We start from the raw sequence: 24141 nt of genomic DNA, 5'->3' as shown, positions 1-24141 counted from the left end.
GACATTCTCTTCCATTTTCAGCATTTTTTGCTTTTATGTTTTTTATATAAAAAAATGTCTATTGTAATTTGTACAGACCTTCATGATAAAGCATAAAAACAGTGTATTTTATATATATATTTATATATTCATATATTTTTTTTCTCTAAGTCAATTGACTTTAAAATGTTCTCCAGTCTTCTCTGAGATGATTGTTTTTTTTATTTTCCATTTTTTTTGTTCACTGGTATGGTGTCCATATGGAGTTTCATGACATGCCACGCACAATGAATGGAGTGTGATTGACAGGCATCCAATCCAAGGCAGAAAGAAAAAGAGAGGGGTTAGTTCTGAAATTCCCAAGAGAAATCACTAATGAAACACTTTTTTGATTCCTACAGTCTCCCGATTGCTAATTGCTTCATAATGATTCCGTCAGATCTCTTCTGTCCTCTGTAGATCTTTCCAATAATATGCATTTAGTTGGGAAATATTTGAGAATATCTTTCTCGTTTGATTCATTTTCTGGCTTACAAACTTGTTTCCATCTAGTTCTGTTTTACCAAATAACATTGGTTTTCGGAGTCCTACAAAAAATGTCTTCTTTGCATTGCTGACTTGAGCACAATAACACTGGCTAATATGTTAAAATGTTGCTGCCTTAAGGTCCCAGAGTCCACAGTATAAATTAATTTATGGGCCTTTCCTCTGCAACAAAAGAGTTCCAGTGTCAGGTATGTGGATAAAGTAAGAACAGGGAGGTGGGTGGTAGACAGAAGACCCTGAATAGTCAGTAGTTGTAGGTGAGTGATTGTAGGAGGCATGGCATGAGACACTCCTCTTCCCAAGATGATGATGTTCACACAGGTACAATATGGAGGCCTAAGTTCTCGCCATGTAGTTTCATATGGTTTCCATGGTAACTAGTGGCGGTCATAGGCAGTGGCAGCAGTGGGAGGTGCGGAGCCCCTGGATGTGGCACTATAATAATAAGGGGAACCTGAAAGTTAACACAGGAGAAGAATGGACTGGTTGAAAGGACAACAAGCAAACAAAACAGAGACAAACACAACAAAAATACACTTTCTACTTTCCAAATATTCCCCATTCTTATGGTCTATTTACACGAACCAAACAGCGGTACTAAATAACCGTCATAAGGTAAACCTTTACTGACTGGCGGTTTAATAGCCTGTTTTGCACAGACAGACTTTACGCGCATGGTGCCATCTGAAATTGATCGCTCAGTGCACATAGGTGGTCATTGTTCCTGGCAGAGCAAGTCCTGTTTACACAGGGCAATGTCCTCCATGAATAATGATTCGTCTGCCAGCCTCGAGGTGATCGTCAGCCTGTTTAAATTCATGATTATCATGAAACGAGTGTTCCTGGAAATGCTCGTTTACAATAATCATAGGGAAGTTCAAATTTAATGGGAAAATATATCTCCAAGATGCCATGTAGTTGGCAACATAAAACAGTATATGATAGACACAGGGTTAACACACTCACTGTACAAACATATAGCCTATGGAAGAACCAAAGTCTTTTGCCGAAACATGTTGTGCGCTGAAAAGTTGTTCTGTCCTCAAATAACTATTTTATCAGATACACTTGTACCCAGGGAGTATGCTGAAATGTAACTGCACTGGGTTTTGTTGGGGTTCATTGAAACACATGATAGTATGAATTGCTTTCCATATTTTCTTTCCCACCTTTTTCACAAGGAAATTAGAATACAATAATTGAACACCAGATTTTATTATTTCCTTATGAATCATTTCATGCCCAAAGTCTAAAAATGCTATTAAAGTAGATTTCACAACACAAATTGCATACTTTATTAAACAGATCTCTTACATCTGATTAGATTGGTGTATTTACTTTCAAAATCCGTGTTAGAATGGCTTTGTAATCCTGATATTAAGGTGAGCCCAGCTACAAATGGAAATGCCTCAAGGTGTATTCAGCATCAGCACACCCAGCCTGACTGACAGCTGCAGCTTGTACTGAGCAGTGTGAGATCTCAGCGGCACAAGGGGCATTCAGGAGCTGTTAATCAGGTTATGTGTGTAGATATTTAGTTAAGCTACACCAAAGGATTATACAGCCACTATAACATGGATCTTCAAAGTAAATAAAGCTTCCTTACCAGGTCTAAGGGAGAATTTAATAATATCTGCAGTTTACATGATAGAATCTGGTAACAGGTCCAATTTGCTAACTATCTTAAAGTTATATTGTTATTTTTTGTATTCAACGTAATAAAGATGTATTTAATACTGGGACAACCACTTTGCAGAAGCATTGAATATTAAAATGCTATATCCCTGCATTTAGATCTTTACTCACTTAGTAATGCTGGGTTGCTAAACCTCCATGCTTCATTGTATGTTGTGTATTGATGATGGCTGTAGGGATTTCCGGAAAATTCACTTCCTAGAAAGACAAAATATTATTTGTTAATTAATTTTAAGTACCTACTATGTATCCACATACTGTATGTAGGCAAAACATAGATATTTGTTTGTATTGCCCAATAGTCATAAACTTAGGTCTCAGTGGTTTCATTGGTTAAGGGTTCACAAATATTGGTTTAGCCTAACCCATTAATGCATCCAGTGCATCTTTTAACTTACAGTTCTGTGTTATATACTATATTTAATACTAAAGATGACAGAATGTGAGACATACAATTGGATATGTAAGATGAACACAAAATAATAATAAACATCAGTAATCCAAATTTCATTGGCTGCACTATGCGACCCCTTGACCAAGCTAGATGCGAAACGCGTTTTGGAAGCAATTTTCCTGACTGGTTAGGTTACCTATGACACTGTGCATATTTACTTGTAATCTATCTTTATTTAACATGTTTCATTTATACTCTGTTTTGGTTACTTCTTCAGCACATTTTCTGAAATACCCTCTTCTGGCTTGAGACTTTCATAGGTATCCGTTTACAATATCATGGCTGTATTTTATATATATAGTCTCTTGCTTTTACTTATGTAATTACTTGCCTGATCTCAATGTCTCCCAGTTGTACATTCTTGTGTTCTAATTATTGTATGCATGATTTTAAATATTGTTCAAATAAAATTACAGCATGTTATTTTTTTGTATTACTGTCTCTTGTACTCCTTCTATATGGGTTTTCTATGCATCTACACTTATTAGTATACCTAATGAATAGGCTGTATGAATAAATTGAGGCTTGGCAAAGCTTTACGAATATCACCAAAGAAGGAATAAAGATTGATGATAGTTCATATAACATGGCTCGAATTGTCATTGAGAAATTGTTCAGTTCCTACAAGGATGTAAACAAATTGCTATTTCTCCTAATATGATATCTAACATTGATCTGATATCATGAGCCCATTATGTTACAAATATATATATATATATATATATATATATATATATATATATATATATGCAGAGGAGCAGGTCCCATTAGTTTATTTGCGCACTACTGAATATTAGACATACGAAGGCTGTGTACAGAACAGCAAAAGTTACATGTGTTTATATGTGTGCGCAGGGGGTGGGAGCAGAATAGCGGTTAGTGGGAAGTGTTTATTGACGAGAAGTGAAAGCATGCATACAGGAGGATAATGAGTTTTTGAGCTCAACTGTGACCAAAAGGGACTGAGCTATCTCTTTTCCTGATCACTAATGAAACAAGTGTAATTTCCTCATCAGCATTGAATTTTATTTCCATACTCCCCTTTCTGTTCACCCGGCCGCTAGCCCTTTCCAGCAGTTCACTGCGCCAACCTGGACTCCTTTTTCTTTAAGTTATACAGTAATGTCTCAAACAAATACTCTCGTATATTAGGGAGTGGAACGTTAGGGGTGAAATATATGTGTCTGTTCTACAGCTTTATGCAGTGTCATTTAATGGAGCATTCACTCTTATTTGTTATATAACGCAGAATAAATAAACATGGGCATTAATGCATTGTCAAACCTATGCCTAGGAGAAATAGCCCTTTGTCCATCAGATCAATACACTGTATCTATAAATATGCTCAGTAAGAAAGTACTGAACCATTAGTTCTTGTTATACTCCTGACTATAAATGTGAAATAAGTTGGCTGTGATGGCCAATGACTCTTTTTCTAACACTTCAGCAATTCAAATAGGAACATACAGTCATGGGAAATACTAAATACACACTCTTTGAATTCTATGATTTTATGTATCAGGGAGTAAAAAAAAAATGTGATCCTTTAAATTAGGTAAATGCACCTTTGGATGAGCAATAGCACGTGATAATTAACACAGTGTCAGTATTTAATAAAAAAAAAACTTGGCTAAACTGCGGAAGCAGTGAGTGAACAGTTAAAGAAGTTGTCCACTGCTTGGACAACTTCTCATACCCCTTGCTTGGCCCCCACAAAATAATAAAGCTTAGGCCAGTGTCACACTTGCGAGTGTGATGCGAGAAACTCGCATGAGTCTCTCTCAGCAATACCCGGCACTGCCACCAGCACTCGGGACCAGAGTGTGCGGCTGCATAGAAATACATAGAGCCACACTCTCCAGTCAGAGCGCCGGCGGAAGTGCCAGGTATTGATGAGAGAGACTCATGCGAGTTTCTCGTATCACACTCGCAAGTATGACCCCGGCCTTATATTCACCTCCCATGCCTGATCCGTTCCCGTGGTGTTGGCAGTCACTCTCCCTGGGGCTCTCGTGCTGTGTTGTGACATGTGACGATGGCGCCCAATCAGCAGTGACGTCATGGTCCCCGCTTTTGTATGAATTCAGCATGAAGAGGAAGCCAGGGATTAATTGCAGCCCGGACTTCCTCTTCATGTTCGGTTCATCCAAAGGTGGTGACATCGATGCCAGTGCTGATTGGGCGCCAGCATCACATGTCACAACGCCTCACGAGAGCTCTGGGACCACGAGTGCCAATCCCACGGGAATGGAGCTGGCAGGGGAGCATTTTGATCAAGAATGTTGTCCTAGCAGTGGACAGCCCCTTTAAGTACACACTTACTACTATCATCGGAATTGAAAAAGCTAAGCAGCAGCCAGGTTCTTCTAATCATATGCCCTTAGTTAATTATTTATCTGGGCACTTACATTGCCGTTTGCCTTTAAATCTTTGAGTGACATAATTCAGATGAAACCCACTGAGGGATTAATTCACTATAACGAGGAAGCAGAGTTACTCTGGACTCCATATAGCCTCTGATCAGTGGAGTCCCTTTTTTCAGAGGTGCATAAAACTGTGTCCAATGGCACTTTTATGTTCTCCTAATAAAAAGATGGACACCACTGGATCAAAGGTCAGACAGCTTCCACAGTGTCTCCAACTGCCTCATTTTATGGAATGTTCTGCTGGGGGTTCCATCTGAATCCCGTATTTCAGAGATTTACACAGAAACCCGGTGTTAGCTCTTAGTGTAGAGCACAGGATAAATGTGAGATGAGCCTGACTGTGATCTTTGCAAGGCAGAATGAAAAAATCAACAGCAAGTGAAGAATTTGTTTTATTTATTTTTTACGCTATTCCTTGTGCGGTAACAGTGATTAGACGACTTTATTCTTCGGGTCGGTGCTATTACAGCGATATTAGTGTTATAGTGGGTTTTTATGTTTGGCTACTGTCACACACTAAAAGACGCTTTTTTGTTTTCAAAAACTAGTTTTTCATCACCATATTTTGAGAGCTATAATTTTTTAATATTTCTGCTGCCAAAGTCATGTGAGGGCTTGTTTTTTGTGGGAAGAGTTGACGTTTTTATAGATACCATTTTCGAGCACGTGACATTTTTTGGACGACTTCTATTCCGAATTTTGGGAAGCAGAATAAACAAAACACAACAATGTAGGAATTGTTTTTGGGGCTTTTTAATGCCGTTCCATGTGTGGTAAAAGTGATAAGGCAGCTTTATTCTTCGGGCCAATATGATTACAGCGATACCACATTTAATTTTTTTTATGCTTTAATGCTTTTACACAATAAAACTTTCATAGAAAAACTAGTTATTTTTGCATCGCTTTATTCTGAGAGCTATAATTTTTTTTATTTTTCCACTGATGGAGCTGTATGGCAGCTTGATTTGTGTATGACAAGATGAAGGTTTCAGCTATACTATTTTCATTTACATTTGTCTTTTTATTGCTTTTATTTTACTTTTTATTTGGCAGTATGATGATAAAGCATCTTTTTTACTCGTTTTTTATTCATTTACTTTTTACGATATTCACTAAAAGAGTTTACTAGTGGGACAATTTTATAGATCACATCGTTCCGGATGCAGCGATACCTAATATATGTACTTTTATGTTTTTTTGTTTTTTCATAATATTATTTTTGGGTACAATCTACTATATAATTGTCTAAGGGTCACTTCCGTCTTTCTGTCTGTCTGTCCTTCTGTCACGGATATTCATTGGTCGCGGCCTCTGTCTGTCATGGAATCCAAGTCGCTGATTGGTCTCGCCAGCTGCGTGTCATGGCTGCCGCGACCAATCAGCGACAGCCACAGTCCGATTAGTCCCTCCCTACTCCCCTGCAGTCAGTGCCCGGCGCCCGCTCCATACTCCCCGCAGTCAGTGCCCGCTCCATACTCCCCGCAGTCAGTGCCCAGCGCCCGCTCCATACTCCCCGCAGTCAGTACCCGCTCCATAATCCCCGCAGTCAGTGCCCGCTCCATACTCCCCGCAGTGAGTGCCCGGCGCCCGCTCCATACTGCCCGCAGTCAGCGCCCGCTCCATACTCCCCTCCAGTGACCACTCACACAGGGTTAATGCCAGTGGTAACGGACCCCGTTATGCCGCGGGTAACTCACTCCATTACCGCCGCTATTAACCCTGTGTGACCAAGTTTTTACTATTGATGCTGCCTATGCAGCATCAATAGTAAAAAGATCTAATGTTAAAAATAATAATTAAAAAAAAACCTGCTATTCTCACCTTACGTAGTCCGACGATGCGCTCTCGCCAGCTTCCGGTCCCAGGGATGTATTGCGAAATTACCCAGAAGACTTAGCGGTCTCGCAAGACCACTAAGTGATCTGGGTAATTTTGCAATGCATCATGGGAACGCAAGATGGCGGCAACCACACGCATCGCCAGAGGTTTGCTGGATCTATGCTGGATCCCGCCAGGTGAGTATCTAACTATTTTTTATTTTAATTTTTTTTTTTAACAGGGATATGGTGCCCACACTGCTAAATACTACGTGGGCTTTGTTAGATACCGCGTGGCTGCTATATACTACCTGGCCAGTGTTAGATACTATGTGGGCTGTGTTCTATACTGCGTGGGCTGTGCTATATATTACATGGCCAGTGTTATATACTGTGTGGGCTGCGTTATATACTACATGGCTGCTATATACTACGTGGGCAGTGTTATATACTATGTGGCTGTGTTCTATACTGCGTGCTTTATACTATGTGGCCACTGTTAGATACTATGTGGGCTGTGCTATATATTACGTGGCCTGTGTTATATATTACGTGGCCAGTGTTACATACTACGTGGGCTGTGTTATATACTGCGTGGCTGCTATATACTGCGTGGCTGCTATATACTGTTTGGGCTGTGTTATATACTACGTGGGCTGTGTTATTTACTGCGTGGCCTATATTAACGCATTGGGTATTCTACAATATGTATGTATGTATATAGCAGCCACATGGTATATACCACAGGACACATAGTACTCTTATATACTACGTGGCCTGTGCTATATACTATGTGGCTGCTATATGCATACATACATATTCTAGAATACCCATTGCGTTAGAATCGGGCCACCATCTAGTATATATATATATATATATATATATATATATATATATATATATACCGTATATATTATTTCGTGATTTTTTTTAAAGTATTTTTTCAACTCTTTTCACCTTCTTTTTACTTTTTTTACTTAGTCCCACTATGGGGTTTTCACTTTGCGCAATCTGATCGGCGTAATAAGGTATAGCAATGCAGGAGCATTGCTATACCTTATAATCTTTCAGTGCTGCAGAAACAAGTTAGTTAGATCATGATCTAAGTAACTTGATAGTGCAGGTGACCCGGATGTTGTCATAAAGATATCAGGTCACCATGGCAACGAGCAGGTCCCCGCAATGACGTTGTGGGGTCTCCGATCCAAGGTCAGAGGGGCTTTCTTCCCTCTGCCTGCTCTCTAAATGCTGCAATCACACCACCTGCAGTATTTAGAGTTAAAGTGCCAAGAGAGATGCGGGCACCGCTATTGGCACGGAGAGCTGGGTGTCAGCTGTTAGAATCAGCCAACACCTGGCGGTGATTGCCTGCTCACAGCCCCCTGTGTGCAAGTGATCACCATGATGTACAAATACTGCATTGGTCGGGGAAGTATATGTACTGCAAGTGTCGTAAAGATGTTAAGGAGTCAATGTTAAAATATAGGATTGCTTCCTCCAGTAGTTGACACCAAAGTTCCTGTCCTCTTCCTCTCTGGAGAAGCTATTTTCATATTTAAAAAGACCATAGCAGCATGATTAAAGTTTGCAACATTGCATCTGCGCAAACCACAAGACTTGTGGAGTAATGTCCTTCGATCACCTTAGCAACATGAGACACTTTTTCTATAGATACAGGGCCCAATTCATCATTTGCGATTGATTGTAGTATTGGCTGGCATTTTTGCGCCAAACTCTTCAAAATGGTAAATTCATTACATGAATTTAAAATTTTAAATTCACTTTAATGATGTCCTTAACCAATTTTTATGACTTTTTAGCACCAAAAGATCCACATTTGTCTTAAAATGTGCTAAATTGAAACCTTCACTAGAAACACCAAAAAGAACAGGCGTGAGATGCACCAAAATAAAATGCTATATTTAGTAAAAGACACATTTCTTGAATCTATCTCAAACATCTGAATAAGCAAACGCATCAAGAAAAATTTAAAAAAAAAGACAGCTTAAAAAATGGAACAAAATGTATAGAGAAAAAAACTTAAATACTGAAGCCACTAATAAAGAACATATTATATTTCTCTTAAAAAAAATCCAGAAATGACAATAATAAATTGTGGCCACAATGTTATTACATGAGTACTCTTCTTAAATACTTCTATACTTCTTGCCCATATTTTGTTTGTCATATGCCTTTTTGAAGTATCTTTTCCACAGGCATTTCTTTGCATTGTTTGGGTCCTTTTCTAGTGTATTTAAGATTTTTAGCAACCCTTCCTCCATATGTCTCTTTCTACTGGATAAATAAATGCAGCTGCTTCAAAATGCTTTGTACCTCTGAAACTTGAAATAGAAAAGCTTTGGCATCTTTGTCTTCTACTCATTCTTGTGGATCATCACTTTATTCCTTGGGATCTCCTGCTTCCTAAAATGTCCATCAAGTTGGTATGACCTAGCTACTAGTAACCACATCTATAATACCACTTTGACCAGACAAGACCAAAGAGGACATGTTTGGTTATATTGTCCTGTGTTGCATTTGGTGAAAAACAAACACAGCTTATAAATAACTACACCTCATACCAACTGTCAAGCATGGTGGTGGAAGGGTGATGATTTGAGCTTGTTTTACAGCCACAGAACCTGTGCAACTTACAGTCATTGAGTAGAGTCCACATACTGCAGAGTCAAATGTAAGGCCACGTATCCAAAAACTAAATTGGGTCGAAACTTGTCATGTAACAAAACAATGATACTAAGAACACCAGCAACATCAGAATAGCTGAAAAAGAAAAGAATCAAGCTGTCGCACTGGCCCAGTCAAAGTCCAGACTTCATCTTAATTGAAATGCTGTGGCAGGACTTTGAACGAGCTGTGCATAAAGGAATGCCCACAAAACTCAGTGAACTTAAGTAATGTTTTAAAGAGTTGGACAAGATTCCTCCAGAATGATGAGAGACTGCTAAACTCATACATTTATTGCTTTGAGATACTGATTCATGGGGTTTATATAATTTTTCACCCACTGCTTCTACACTGTGGGATAGGTTTTTGAAATAAATAATGATACAATGCAATTTGTCAAGTGTTGTTCATCTGAGGTTGTAGTTAAATTATTTTAAGACCTTCAAAAAGTATTTTTGATGATGTTCTGATATGTAAAGAATTATAGAATTTAAAGTGTATTTAGTTTTTCTCATTAATGTAGGTTTATATTATGGTACAATTATTATATTATTAAAGTTTTCTAAAACCTGTGATGTTCTCCAAAATACTGAAAGAAAAACTTAGCTCTTCCATAAGTGAATACACGGTATACTTAAGGCTAGAAGTGAACAACGACAATTAAGAAAAGATGAGATCAAAATAAATAAATTGTCACATTTAGCTTTGATTATATTGGTAGTAGAATCATAATTAAACAACAATGTAAGAAGAACATACGTAGAAGACATGACATAGATATGCACATTGTGCTAGACTCACCACTCCCAGTCCTGCAGTGAAACAGACAAGGTTTAGAGCTGGACAGACATGAACAGCACTCCACAGGTTGGACCGAATGGTGGACCGAAACGTTGGTGCCTGTCAATGCAGTGATAATGAGATGCTTCTTCCCTGTCAATGTCCTGTGGAGTGCTGCGTACTATGTGTGTCAAGCGCTAAGAGTACCTAGTGATATACTATGAGAGTGGAAGGGATTTAATCCCCCATTAATTGTAAAATATAGCTCCGGCCCGGTGAAAGCATTCCATTTACAGTACTATGGCACATTGCTTTCGCTGCTCAGTGGTTCCTCTGGTTGAGTGATTTAACAGCAACCAGAAATATTGGCTCTCAGAGACCTTTTAGAGCAATCATTAGATAATCAACAAATACTGTTCCCCTCAATAAGTATGTATTTGTGTGCTTAAGTGTCAGTAGTTCTTAACCGGTACTTTCTTCCCAAAAGTGTATACATATTAAAGATAGTGTATATCATTCTAAAGGTGAAGTAGCTAATTATAAAATGTAGAATTCTCAAATATATAGCATTTATGACTTAATACTGATCTTTAAAAATAAATTGCAATATAATATTGACTTACCAGGCACCATTCCAGCCAGTGTTGAGGTTGGGTAGCTGCCTTGTCCCGTTGGAGGAACATGAGGAGGGTAACCAGGCAAGGTTGTACTTGACATGTCTCGACCTATGAACACATAAACATTTTTTTTCTCAGATGCTGGAAAAAATCTTAGTTTGAAGCAAAAATTTAATTATTACGCACCGGGCAAACAATACAAACAATGTTGGGTTAAAGAATGGTAGATCAGTAGCTCCTAGCTCTTTAGGAAATTTTCTATACTTCTGAATAAGATTCCAATTAATGGAAAATGTGAACTTAACATTCCATATTAAATAGGTATAAAGTAGCTGAGAAATCTTATGCCTTAACTTTATATTGGAATAACTAACCTACAGTTTACATTTTGAGAATATAGATTTGGTTAGATTTGATACTATTGAGTCCAAAAGAAAATCCTGTATTTGGTGCATGCTAAGTACAATCCTCCTGAATTATATAGGATTATCTATCATATAGTGTGGTGTAGATATAGGAAAGGGTTGAGAAAATAGCACACAATCCATAACCAGTGCCAGTCATCTGTAAATATCAGCAACCTAATCAGGCATAACAACTTGGAAGTGATGCCAATGTTGCCGAGTTTCTTTAATCCCAGATAAGACTGCTCTATTGCCAGCCAACTTCCAATAAATACTAGCCGTGGTAATTAGTCTGTAAACAGAAGTTAGCAGGACTGAATCTATATGACTCTTCTTTATGGTTGACTTATACTTGGTTATCATTGGCACGCAAATCCTGCAGGAAAGCTCAGCTCAGGAAGTCAGAGGTGTTTCAATGTTCTTGATCACTTCACTGGACTCAGTGAACCCAACATTCCTTCAAACGTCTGGATTACTGCTTTACAAGATTACAAATTATATCTCTTTTGCCTAGGTCATTATAATCAAATTATTAAAGTGCATTGACTATGACTAGAATTATCTAAATCCCATGTTACATGCTTGCGGTAACGTTAGACATGAAACCTAAATATTTTCAACAATTCACAGTGATAATATAATACATTTTGATTATTAGGAGAGTCATTGGAAAACCATAGTCTAATGTACAGTGCAGACCAAAAGTTTGGATACACCATCTCATTTAAAGATTTTTCTGCATTTGTATGACTATGAAAATTGTACATTCACACTGAAGGCATCAAAACTATGAATTAACACATGTGGAATTATATACTTAATAAAAAAGTGTGAAACAACTGAAAATAAGTCTTATATTTTAGGTTCTTGAAAGTAGCCATCTTTTGCTTTGATGACTGCTTTGCACACTCTTGGCATTCTCTTGATGAGCTTCAAGAGGTAGTTACTGGGAATGGTTTTCACTTCACAGGTGTGCCCTGTCAGGTTTAATAAGCGGAATTTCTTGCCTTATAAATGGGGTTGGGACCATCAGTTGTGTTGTGCAGAAGTCTGGTGGATACACAGCTGATAGTCCTACTGAATAAACTGATAGAATATGTTTTATGGCAAGAAAAAAGCAGCTAAGTAAAGAAAAATGAGTGGCCATCATTACTTTAAGAAATTAAGGTCAGTCAGTCTGCAAATTGGAAAAACTTTCAAAGTGTCCCCAAGTGCAGTGGCAAAAACCATCAAGCGCTACAAAGAAACTGGCTCACATGAGGACCGCCCCAGGAAAGGAAGACCAAGAGTCACCTTCTGAGGATATGTTTATCCAAGTCACCAGCGTCAGAAATCGCAGGTTAACAGTAGCTCAGATTAGAGACCAGGTCAATGCCACACAGAGTTCTAGCAGCAGACACATCTCTACAACAACTCTTAAGAGGAGACTTTGTGCATCAGGCCTTCATGGTAAAATAGCTGCTAAAAAACCACTGCTAAGGACAGGCAACCAGCAGGAGAGACTTGTTTGGGCTAAAGAACACAAGGAATGGACATTAGACCAGTGGAAATCTGTGCTTTGGTCTGATGAGTCCAAATTTGAGATCTTTGTTTCCAACCACCGTGTCTTTGTGCGACACAGAAAAGGTGAACAGATGGACTCTACATGCCTGGTTCCCACCGTCAAGCATGGAGGAGGAGGTGTGATGTGTTGGGGTGCTTTCCTGGTACTCTGTTGGGGATTTATTCAAAATTGAAGGCATACTGAACCAGCATGGCTACCACAGCATCTTGCAGCAGCATGCTATTCCATCCGGTTTGCGCTTAGTTAGGCCATCATTTATTTTTCAACAGGACAATGACCCCAAACACATCTGCACCTGTGTAAGGGCTATTTGACCAAGAAGGAGAGTGATGGGGTGCTACGCCAGACGACCTGGCCTCCACAGTCACCAGACCTGAACCCAATCGAGATGGTTTGGGGTGAGCTGGACCGCAGAGTGAAGGAAAACTCCTTCAAGATTATTATAAGACCATTCCTGGTGACTACCTCTTGAAGCTCATCAAGAGAATGCCAAGAGTGTGCAAAGCAGTCATCAAAGCAAAAGGTGGCTACTTTGAAGAACCTAGAATGTAAGGCATAATTTCAGTTGTTTCACAGTTTTTTGTTAAGTATATAATTCCACATGTGTTAATTCATAGTTTTGATGCCTTCAGTGTGGATGTACAATTTTCATAGTCATGAAAATACAGAAAAATCTTTAAATGAGAAGGTGTGTCCAAACTTTTGGTCTGTACTGTATGTACATCACCACTATTTGCATACAATTTGGACAGTATCATCAAAAAATTAAATACTCTCTTTGGGGGCGGACTTTATATCTAGAATTTGTTAATTCCTCATAGACATTCATTGTCTTTGAATTCAAGTTCTTGGAGCACAAAATCACTGTACTCACTTTCTTTCATATTGTGCAAGTCTGGAGTGCTGACCAAAGGAAAGTGTTGTTAAAAAGAAACCACGTGGGAGGGATATATTCAAAATTGTACAAAAAGGGGAGAACCTCATTTTGGATCCCACTCTAATAAGCCATCAGACTTAACTTTTATTGAATTGACTAACATAAAAATGTCTCAAATCTGCCTTTTATTTATATACTTTATGAAAGGCTTCCTGCTTCCTATGCTTTCATTAGGTGGCACCTCGGGTTGTCATCACTAACTGGCAGGACAGGAGATAACTTTAATGCACAAGTCCCACCAACATGTTTCACCGCATGTGCGGCATCATCAAGGGATGGAACAATTTTATCAATATACCATACGTATTTTATTCAATTCAATAAAAGTTAAGTCTTATGGCTTTTTATAGTGGAATCCAATATGGGTTCTCTCTTTTTTGAACAATAAAAAGAAACCAACTCCGCCCCACCTTGTAATTCAAGTTTATCACTTTTCTGTTTGCCACATTCATCTCTGTCTGAACATGTTTTAAGTTTGAAGATTTGGTATTATTGATCCATACTTCCCAATCCAGGGGCAGCCAGGTATATTAGCCTCTGAAGCGCTGCCGCCCCGGATGTCTCTTTCCAGTACCATCACAGGTGATTAGCAGGTCTTTCTCTCATGTGTACATAGGGAGAGACCTGTCATTCACCTTCTAGCAGCTCTGGGAAAAGCCAGCCAGCTTTTTAAAATGTATTTTGTATGAAAAGACGTAGGGTTTCAAAGAATAATATATTTGGCAGCAACAGTGCAGTCAGGTTGCAATTCATGCTGCCCTCAGTTTATGGTACATGGATTGGCTTACAGGTTCCCTTTAAATCAACCCATTTTAAATTATAGTTGACCAAGAGATCTTTTGGTTGTTAAGGTCCAGCTTCTGGAGCCTGCAGTAATAAGGCATTGCACATACATTTCACTAAATTAAAGAGGAGTTTTTATTAAATCCTTCATGTTGTACTGGACACACAATTTAATAGTAACTACAGAGCAAAATAAAACTCTGTATACATATTTTGCTTCTCTGTTGCTGAGATATAAGCAAAGTATTTAGCACCTAAACAGCTATTTTGTTTTATACCAAGTTGACATTACCATAAAGATCTCACTGACGGTGTGTACTTCTTCCTCTGTCTGAAGCTGACCAATCATGAAAAGAGAGCAACACACTGGGGAAAGAAGAACACACCCCCACAATAGCTTAGAACAGGCTAAGTGTATTGTACTTGCATGTATTGCCAAACAGACTGTACTCCTCACTGAATAGCTTTCAGCTCTCATTTCTTGTAGTAAGTGTGGGGAAAGGGGCAGAACTGCAGAGTTGATCTCATTACAAACAATTCTAGTAGCTCTCCTCTCATTGTACTGCCAGCTCTGCCAATCATAGACAGACATACACATTCACATATTCAGTGAGAAGAGCAGACTGGTCTCACACAGACCTGTTCTAAGCTATAGGGGTTGTTTTCTTGTTTTCTCTTGTACATGGATGCCTGTTTATGAATGGCAGAGCTAGCAGGAATATGAGAGGAGATGTACTAGAACTGTTTGTCATGTGACTCAACTCTGCAGCACTGCCCTTGCCCCTACACTGACTACTGAACATGAGAGCTGAAAGCTGCAATCTAATCATGCACAGGTCTGCCGAGCACCAGCTCGTCATCACTCTGCAGCAAGGAGAGTAGACTGTTTGTCAATGCATGTCTCACACTGAGCCTATTCTAAGCTATTTTTCGAGCATGTCCTTTTTTCCGCAGTGTGTGGCTGCCTGCTTATGATTACGTTTTTTAGTTGCCGCAACATTGCAATAAAATGCAACAACAAGCAATCAAAACATTGTATCTACCCCAAAATTGTATTTAAAGAAAAATGTCAGTGCGGCACACAAAAAATAAGCCATCACTCAGCCCCAGATTCTGAAAAATAGAGACGCTACAGGTCCCAGAAATTGGCGCCTTTTTTTTAACAAACTTTGGATTTTTTTCCACCACTTATAAAAAAAGAACCTATGAATGTTTGGCATCTGAAAACTTGTAATGATCTGGAGAATCATAACGGCATGTCAAATTTAGCATTTAGTGAACATGGTAAAAAAAAAAACAATTATGGAATTCCACTTTTTTTGCTATTTTACCGCAATTGGAATTTTTTTCCCATTTTCCAGTATATTATATCGTAAAACAAATGGTGTTGTTCAAAAGTACAACTCATCCCACAAATGACAAACCCTGTAACGACCATATTGAAGGAAAATAAAAAAGTTATGGCTCTCGGAAGAAGGGAAACGCAAAATGAAAACGAAAAAAAATGGCCCGGGGTGAGGGGGTCAAAAAAATTACTGTTTAGGTACCAATTACTTTAATTACTAATATGTCCACAATGGATAGCTTTAACATAAAAAATTTAGCGGAAAATCTTCTTTCAGTAATCACAAATTTGTCAGGGGAAGTTTTGCTTTTTGTTGAAGATTTCCACTCATCCACATAAATATAGCAAAAGATTGTCTCCATGAGCTAAATCCTTTAATTTGAAGATATTCTAATAACTACTTGCTGCTATTATTCCAGAAAATAAATTGTCCTATGAGCTTTACAGAGACGCACCACAGTACTGATAATAAAGTGACATCTTGAATATATGTCCTTCACTTTACTATAACATCTTAACATATCATTTATTATAGGATGTTGCATTAGTCTGGTTTCACACATCCAAGTTTCAAATTCCAAACTCGAACTGCAATGCACAGACTGGCCGTGGCCCTCCTAGGTATATATGAGGTTGTCGAATGTGGATCAGGAGACCTACAGCCAGTCTATGCATCGTGGCCTAAGTACAGATCGCAAACCTCAGAGATGAGAAACCGGTCTTAAGCATATTGATTATATAAAATAAATAGCAATTATACAGACTACATATACATCACTCATAGTAAAGATAACTTCTAGATAAAGAGTTTTTCAAAGCAAGTTAGAAGCCTCCATTTCACATATTTTTGCTTTATGACCTTTTGGCTCTAAAAATATTTTAGCAATTTTTCTTCTGATTTTGCAGGTCAGGTTATGAACAATGTCAGCCTGGGGGATGATAGTTCCCTGCCACTCAAACCAAGTATTCTCTGATAGTAAAAAAAGAAAAATTACAAATTCCATTATCAAACAACTAATTTATAAGTAGACAGAAGCCCTTGTAATCAAAATCAGGGCAATCTCTTCAGCTTATGTAGGCTGGAACTGAAAAACTATTTTCAAATAGTCAGATAAACTCTTAATTTGATTAGGCAGATGACTTATGCACGAGGGAAGTTTGGTACCTGCTATGAGTGGCTGGCTGCCGAACTGCCCGTAGGAAGGGCCATGGTGGGTGAAGGAGCTGTACGTAGGTGTGGACGCATCAACGGTGAGGGCCATCTGAAAGGGCTGAAGATCAGCCAGTCCCGAGCTGGCTAGTGTAGAGGGAGTGAAGGGAGTAAGGGAGGCTTCATGAGGCTCTTGCTTTACATAGAGGTGAGAGGAGAAACTCTCTGTGAGGAAGAAGGAAATGGATGGACAGAAGACAGACAAACACAGGTTGGGTGGAACACAGAAAGAGAAAAAAATATATGTATAAATGTAAATGGAATGATAAAAGCAACAAAATAAAATAAATCGGGATTAAAATAAGTAAAAAAAATGGTTCTCTATTAGGTCTGTGTTAACTCTTCTAATTGTAATTTATTCTGTCCTGCACAACATTGATGTCCTTTAAAACTCTAGAAAATATATAGTAAGACCATTGCATCAACATTATAGCCAGGACCCCTATATAAACTTTAGAGTATGCTACCATGATATGTAGCACACAATAAGCTCATATAAAAGGTAGTATAAGGCAATATAAAAGGTTTACACAGGTTTACTTTTAAATAAGATGTCTTTCAAGAGACATTCATGGTATATCCACAGGTGGGGCAGAACATAGGCTCAGTGGTTAGCACTGTAGTCTTGTAGAGTTGGGATCCTGGGTTCAAGTCCCACCATAAACAACATCTGCAAGGAGTTTGTATTTTCTGCCCATGTTTGTATGGGTTTCCTTCAAGTACTTTGGTTTCCTCTCAAGATCAAAAGACATACTGATTTGGAATTTAGATTGTGAGCCTCAATGGGGACAGTGATGATGATATCTGTAAAGCATTGTGGAAATTAATGGTGCTATATAAGTGAGCATAATAAATATAAATCCATAGGATATTCCTAATAAGTGCGGGTCTCACCTTTAAGACCCACATCTATCTCCAGAACTGAGGTACCCCCATTACCTGTTTCAAACAGTGATTGGAGAAGTGGTGGCACATGTGCTGACTTTCTCCATTACTTGCTATAGAAGTTTTGAATACAACCAAGCAAATGCTCTTAGCTTTATTCAGAACTTCCATAGCAATGAATAGATAGCAGGCACATGAATATATTTCTATAGAACTGTAACGTCCTATCAAACTCTATTAAACTCAGTAAGGAGGAGGATACTTTTGGAATTTTCAATGAGTTAATGCTTCTGTTATCAAGAATTATTCATATGGTTTACATAGTCACCTTTCCCACTCTCCATAGATTTCTGCTTAAAATACCTTAAATATTTCAACCTTATTTTGAGGACTAAGTTAAATGAATTGGTAATCTTTGTAATGCCTACTGCCCAAATCACAGCAGCATTAAAGCAAATGCTGATCGGCATGTGGATTTGCACTTAGCCAGAACCTAGAGGATACAATTTCAGTGTAAAAGCACAAATCTTCTGCAAAAAAAGAGGAATTACATTGATGTTAATTCCTTACATTGTTTATTGTGTATTTAGCAATGTTAGAAGCCCAAAGCCTACTGCTTAAGGTATTGGGCTACACAGTCCCTTTAGGTTTCTATACCAGAACCAACTTATATTTTGCTGGCATTACTTAAAATGATTCAATCAGTTGACCAAATAATAAAGCTTAAATTTATAGCACTGTAAATACCGTATGTTATTTTGTTTATTTTCAGGCTTTTCTTAGTGTATCTTATTATTCTTAATGGAATTGTTGTCCAAACCACTTTTTAAAAATATGCTAGTCCTCTGATTGAATCGTGTTTTTGCATTTCAAAATTTCCAGTGATGCGCCACTGGACCAGATGCGCCAGAGTGACAGCCGGTCTTTATGTACTGCTCTCTACACTGGCTCATAGGAGAGTAACGTTTAACATGTCCATATCTTTTGATAAGGCAAATGGACTCAATGTATAATTATCAGATGCTCCTATATCTCAAGAATACTTATCAATTGCATATGCCAAGGAGGTTCAATGAGAGCATGTGCTTTTTATCATGAACAGACCGCGAAGTCAGGACGACTTGTGGGTCTCCTTACCTGACTTTAACAGCCTTATATATTCCAGGCTTTGAGTGAGGTGACCCATGGCCAGTCAGGGCAACGCAGCTTGGCCCGTGAATGTCGGACACGTGAAACTGGGTTTAGTTGATCTAAGCAGCTTCCTGTATCCAGTATGAGCAGAAAGACAATGACATTGATGGGACCCTGATGGCATCGCTAATGTTTTGTAAAATGCTCGGTTGTGTTTTCATGAATATTTAAACAATATCTGAATATTTGAATAATGGTACAGCATCTTGTTTAATCCATGATAATGTTCTGCATGTACAAACCGCAATGATAAGGAATGACATGATGAGATCATGAGATTGACCAACATATAATTACTGGAAAGTAATATCAATGATCCCAGTTCCTTGTTCGTCTGTACAGATTTAGTTGTTGCCACCTGTGATAAATGTCTGCCTCTAGAATGCTGAAGTAGTCATTCTTTAGGTTCTATCGCTAGAATTGATTCTCCCATGAAATATAACAAATGGATTTTGCAGGACAGAGAAGACACCCAGAGCTTTTTAACAAGGCAGTTTAATCCACCAAATTATATTATTATGTTATTTCCCGCTGGCAGCCCTTATTGAATCTGCACATTTTAAATTATTTTGTCAAATAAAACGATTGAACTTGGAAAAATGATTCAAGAGGGGAAAAAAAATATCAGCAAGCACGAGGAATAGCTCCAATGGTGTCTGCTTCAAAGTGAGACTCTGATCCAAATATGTAGTAAGTCTGAGAGGCGAGTACTTAATGAAATTATCTTCTAATAGCGTGAAAAAAAACCTTAAAGCATCTCTCACCTTGACAAAACTACACCGAAAGCCTCTACTTCCCTTCACCATAATAATCACTCCATGAATCATTCATCTTTAATAGATTATGCAAATGGAAGGACATAAAATCAACAATGATCAATAACTCCAGGCGTTTAATTGCTCGTAAAAAAAAAAAGAAAAACATTTTAAGATTAACCCTGATCTGTAACCTTTTTTGGCTAATGATACCATTATTCCAAAAACTGGAGCATGGCCTAAGTGCAGGAAAATAACCCCCTTCTTCTTCTTCTTCTCTTCTAAAGCTTTTTCCTTAATCTGTCCTTTAAAGTGTTTACCTTCATTACTGTTGGTAAACAGCACTGAGTCTTAATGAGGGTTTCTGCGCTCCTCTAACGTCTGATTGAAATCCTGCATGCAAGATGAACATGTTAGTACTAAGGTGCCACCTGGGAGTGTCATGCTGAGCCTGCAATGAACTTTCCTCGCACTTGGACCGAGATGGATCAGGCAGAGGCATCTCAATGACATTGAAAAGATGTAACAGAGAGGCTTGACATGTGTAGCCTGCTGAATATGCAAACAGATTCAATAAACCTACCTGCATTCTCTTTTACCACCTTGTACACTAACCATATCTAAGCGTTGAAGGGAATCCATTAATATTTCGCATCTGTCTTTTGACTGGAAACATCCCATCCTACTCAGCCCGACTTACATAAATATACAGAGAGTTGTGACCTTGGGTAATTCACCTTACCCTCGGTAGCAGTGGTTCATGACCTACTCCTGAACTGTCACAGATAATAAGAGCTGAGTGATTATTACTCATTTAATGCACTGTTCAACTACATTATAGCCCACCAGCACCTTTGTCCCCACCTAACTGTATAAACATATCCCATACAGCTGCTCCAATGCACAAATGCCCAATGCCATGTAGGATATTTTAAACTACCCGATAAGGATACTAATTATGGCTCTATCTTTGGTTTTATTTTTAATATAACAATAATCAGTATTGTCTGAAATAGTTCATTTTCACCTCTTGCTCTTTTGGCTTTGACGTGGGTTGGGACAGAGCACCAGAAGGTTCACAACACCAGGAGATGAGTGTGTTGAACATTTAGGAAGCAGTGACCAACTATCAATTTATGTGAATATGTGAATGTAGCCAATGCTTCATGTGAAAAAACAGCATCATAAGTGTGAGATGATCTACAAAAAAGACTTTTAGTATGTGATTGGTTACAATGGTTAAGAGTGTGTTTGTCCCATCAATATTTGTAGCACTGTCATGCTAAATAATTTGTTTCCTTCATATAATCCCTCTTTATATTACAGTCTCCATTAAAACTGCACAGAAATGTAAGGTTGGTCTTTAGTGCTCTCCTCTCTGGTTAATAGATGAGTGTCCGGAAAGTAGAGATCCCTTCTATTAACGCAGCATAGTCTAGGCACAACCCAAAGGCTATGCTCTTTTCTTGACTCAAGAACTTGTGTCTTTCTACATTAGTAATATGGTTAATTGGATGAATTTCATTACCTATTTTCTCCCATAAATACACTCTTGGAAACATTCTCTGTTTTTAATTTTAAAAGAAAGTAAAAGATTCAGTATAACATTTCATTGTCCTGTGAACACTAGTGCTGAATTTGAGTGTTATATTTGCTGGTCCTAACAACATACTGACACCTTCTATGATATGTATATCACTCCTAGATTACACCTTACTGACAATTAAGTTAGTATGGGAAGATGTCATTCTCTACCATGACATAATATCTCATTATTTTCCAACTGCCAACATACAGAACAAATATTTGATGTTCGTGACAATTTATAGAACCCTACCTTTAGACATAAAAGTCTAAGTGTGAACTACAGACCCGATATCTTCAGACATAGAAACCTCGGTGTGACCTATAGACCCACATATTCAGGTAAAGAAGTCTTGGTGTGATTTATAGATCCTTACCTTCAGTCAAAGAAGTCTAAGTATGACTTATAGATCCCTACCTTTTTGCATCTAAGCCTAAACATAGTGAAGAAAATATTGATATGCACTCAGAACTGTTGGGAGGGCTGGTCGGACTGGGTAATTGTCCCAAAATATAATAAAAGCCTTCAGAAGCTTAAGTATGACTTATAGATGCCTTTAGGCATAGAAGCTTACATTTAACTTATAGACAGACCCCTACCTACAGGCAAAAAAGCCTAGTTGTGGAATATAGACCCTTATCTTCAGGCAAAGAAGTCTAAGCTTGACATATAGATCCCTACCTGTTTGCATAGAAGCGTAGATATGACTTATAGAGCTGTGCCTTTAGGCATGGGAGTTTAGATTTGACTTGCAGACCCCTACCTTCAGGCAAGAAGTGTAGGTGTCACTTATAGCATAGAAGCCTAGGTTGGCTAGTGCTGAAACATTTAGGGTTCATTCAGACGTCAGAGATTTTTCTTGTATGAATGTGGTCCGATTTTCATCAGAGTTTAGTCGGAGTGTCAGTTTTTACCATCAGAGTTTCAGAAGATCATTCTGTATGATTAAAAGAGGAGCTTTTTCAAGCTTGGCATCAAAGTGCTGTCTGATTTTTTCCCAGACCCATAGGCTTGCCTTGGCGATTTTGATCCAACACTAGGACCAATATCCAACATGTCTCCATGATTTTGTGTGGACCACTCAGTCCGCAAAAATACTCAGACATTTAAACAGCCCCATAGATTATAAAAGATACAAGTGTTATGCTTCGAAAAAAACACTGATAGAACTCGTAAGAGAAAACCTGACGTGTGACGTGAGCCCTTAGTGCTATGCCATTGCAGAAGATTTTGGACCACAAAGGTGAAATAATAACTAAAAAAATAAAACAATTCAAAAGTCAATGATACAATTGTAAAAAGTAGAAGCAATCTCGAATGCCAATAATAGATAGATAAGTCACTTTTTGACATTTATATAACAAGAAAATAATCTGCACTAATGGGGAGTAAACTGTAAGAACTTCACACATTTTGTGGCCACAATGCCACATATTAATTTCAGGAGGCATAGTGTACATTGCTGTAGTCGGCTGTATTTCACCACCAAGTGCACCAGTAGAAATCATGAACTATAGAAGGGTTGTCTGTTTATAAACTGATTACACATCTTTCTTGGACACCAAATATCAAATTCAGAAATTTCAGGGAAATCTAAGGATCCTGTATGTGGAGATATTGAATGCGCCTTATGATATTCTCAGGACATAGCGAAATCTTTTGTTGGAGGTGTTTCCTTTGGATAGCATTGGTAGGAACTTGTAACTACAGGTAGCAATATAAGAGGAAAGAGTTTGACTTACCTGTTACTACTGGGTAGCTCTGAGGTCCTGACACGTTATTGCCTAGGTCCGCGTTGCCAGAGGCTGCTAAACTAGATTTGACTTCATCCAGACCAGGGGTTAGTGCTGGAAGAGAATATTCATTTGCCTGAAGGTTCAAAAATAAAAACAGATACAAAAAATTATTAAAAGCAATAGGTGTTAAGTGAAGGTGTTCTTTAAAACTATACCACCTTGATGTAACAGGTTCTATGTGTCTTTTGCCTTCCATTAACTGTTTGAAACTAGACGCTTTGATAATCTCCAAAGTCGTGAAAAGAACAGACAATCACAGTGTTTACTATTGAGCATACTCATTCTGAGAGTCGTAGGGTGAAATAAAAGGAATGTAGGAAATTATCGATGTTTCCATTGTAATTATGCTCATGTTTTAGTTACTTTCTTACAAATGATATATAGGTAACACCAAGCTGTATAAAGTCAAGTTCACACAACTGTATTTTTAGTCTGAGTGTGGTCTGTGAAAAAAACAGACATTACAGGGACAGCACTAGGACCAATTTTATTCACGGACCGAATATGTGCATGAAAAAAATCTCAGCATGCACTAATTTCTTCCAGGTGTCAGATAAGACTAGCCTATCCAAGTCTACGGCTAAGCAAAAAAAATTACCAGGTCGTATGCAGATCAACTGTTTAGCATCTGATTTTTACAGATACATTGCAATTCTTAAATATAAGAAATTGAATTTGGTCTTGTAA

General features: G+C 38.2%; 1 protein-coding gene across 3 annotated transcripts in view; it reads right to left on the bottom strand.

The window, feature by feature from the left end:
• Positions 1–221: 221 nt before the first annotated feature.
• The window catches only part of PAX2 (paired box 2), a 76324-nt gene continuing 52404 nt past the window's right edge, over positions 222–24141 (bottom strand). For 2 of the 3 annotated variants that reach the window (XM_069755843.1, XM_069755841.1), the window contains exons 7-10: positions 23401–23527; positions 11006–11107; positions 2332–2418; positions 222–979 (exon numbers count right to left, since the gene is read on the bottom strand). In XM_069755843.1, the coding sequence (XP_069611944.1) occupies positions 903–979; positions 2332–2418; positions 11006–11107; positions 23401–23527 (393 nt within the window). In that variant the 3' untranslated portion in view covers positions 222–902. The remainder of the gene's footprint in view (positions 980–2331; positions 2419–11005; positions 11108–23400; positions 23528–24141) is intronic. The other variant, XM_069755840.1, reaches the window with a different exon arrangement.

Source organism: Ranitomeya imitator, chromosome 2 (assembly GCF_032444005.1).
Source record: "Ranitomeya imitator isolate aRanImi1 chromosome 2, aRanImi1.pri, whole genome shotgun sequence".
NCBI classification, from domain to species: Eukaryota; Metazoa; Chordata; class Amphibia; order Anura; family Dendrobatidae; genus Ranitomeya; species Ranitomeya imitator.
The sequence above is the reverse complement of the archived record's forward strand: the minus strand, read 5'-3'. Positions and strand labels throughout refer to the sequence as shown.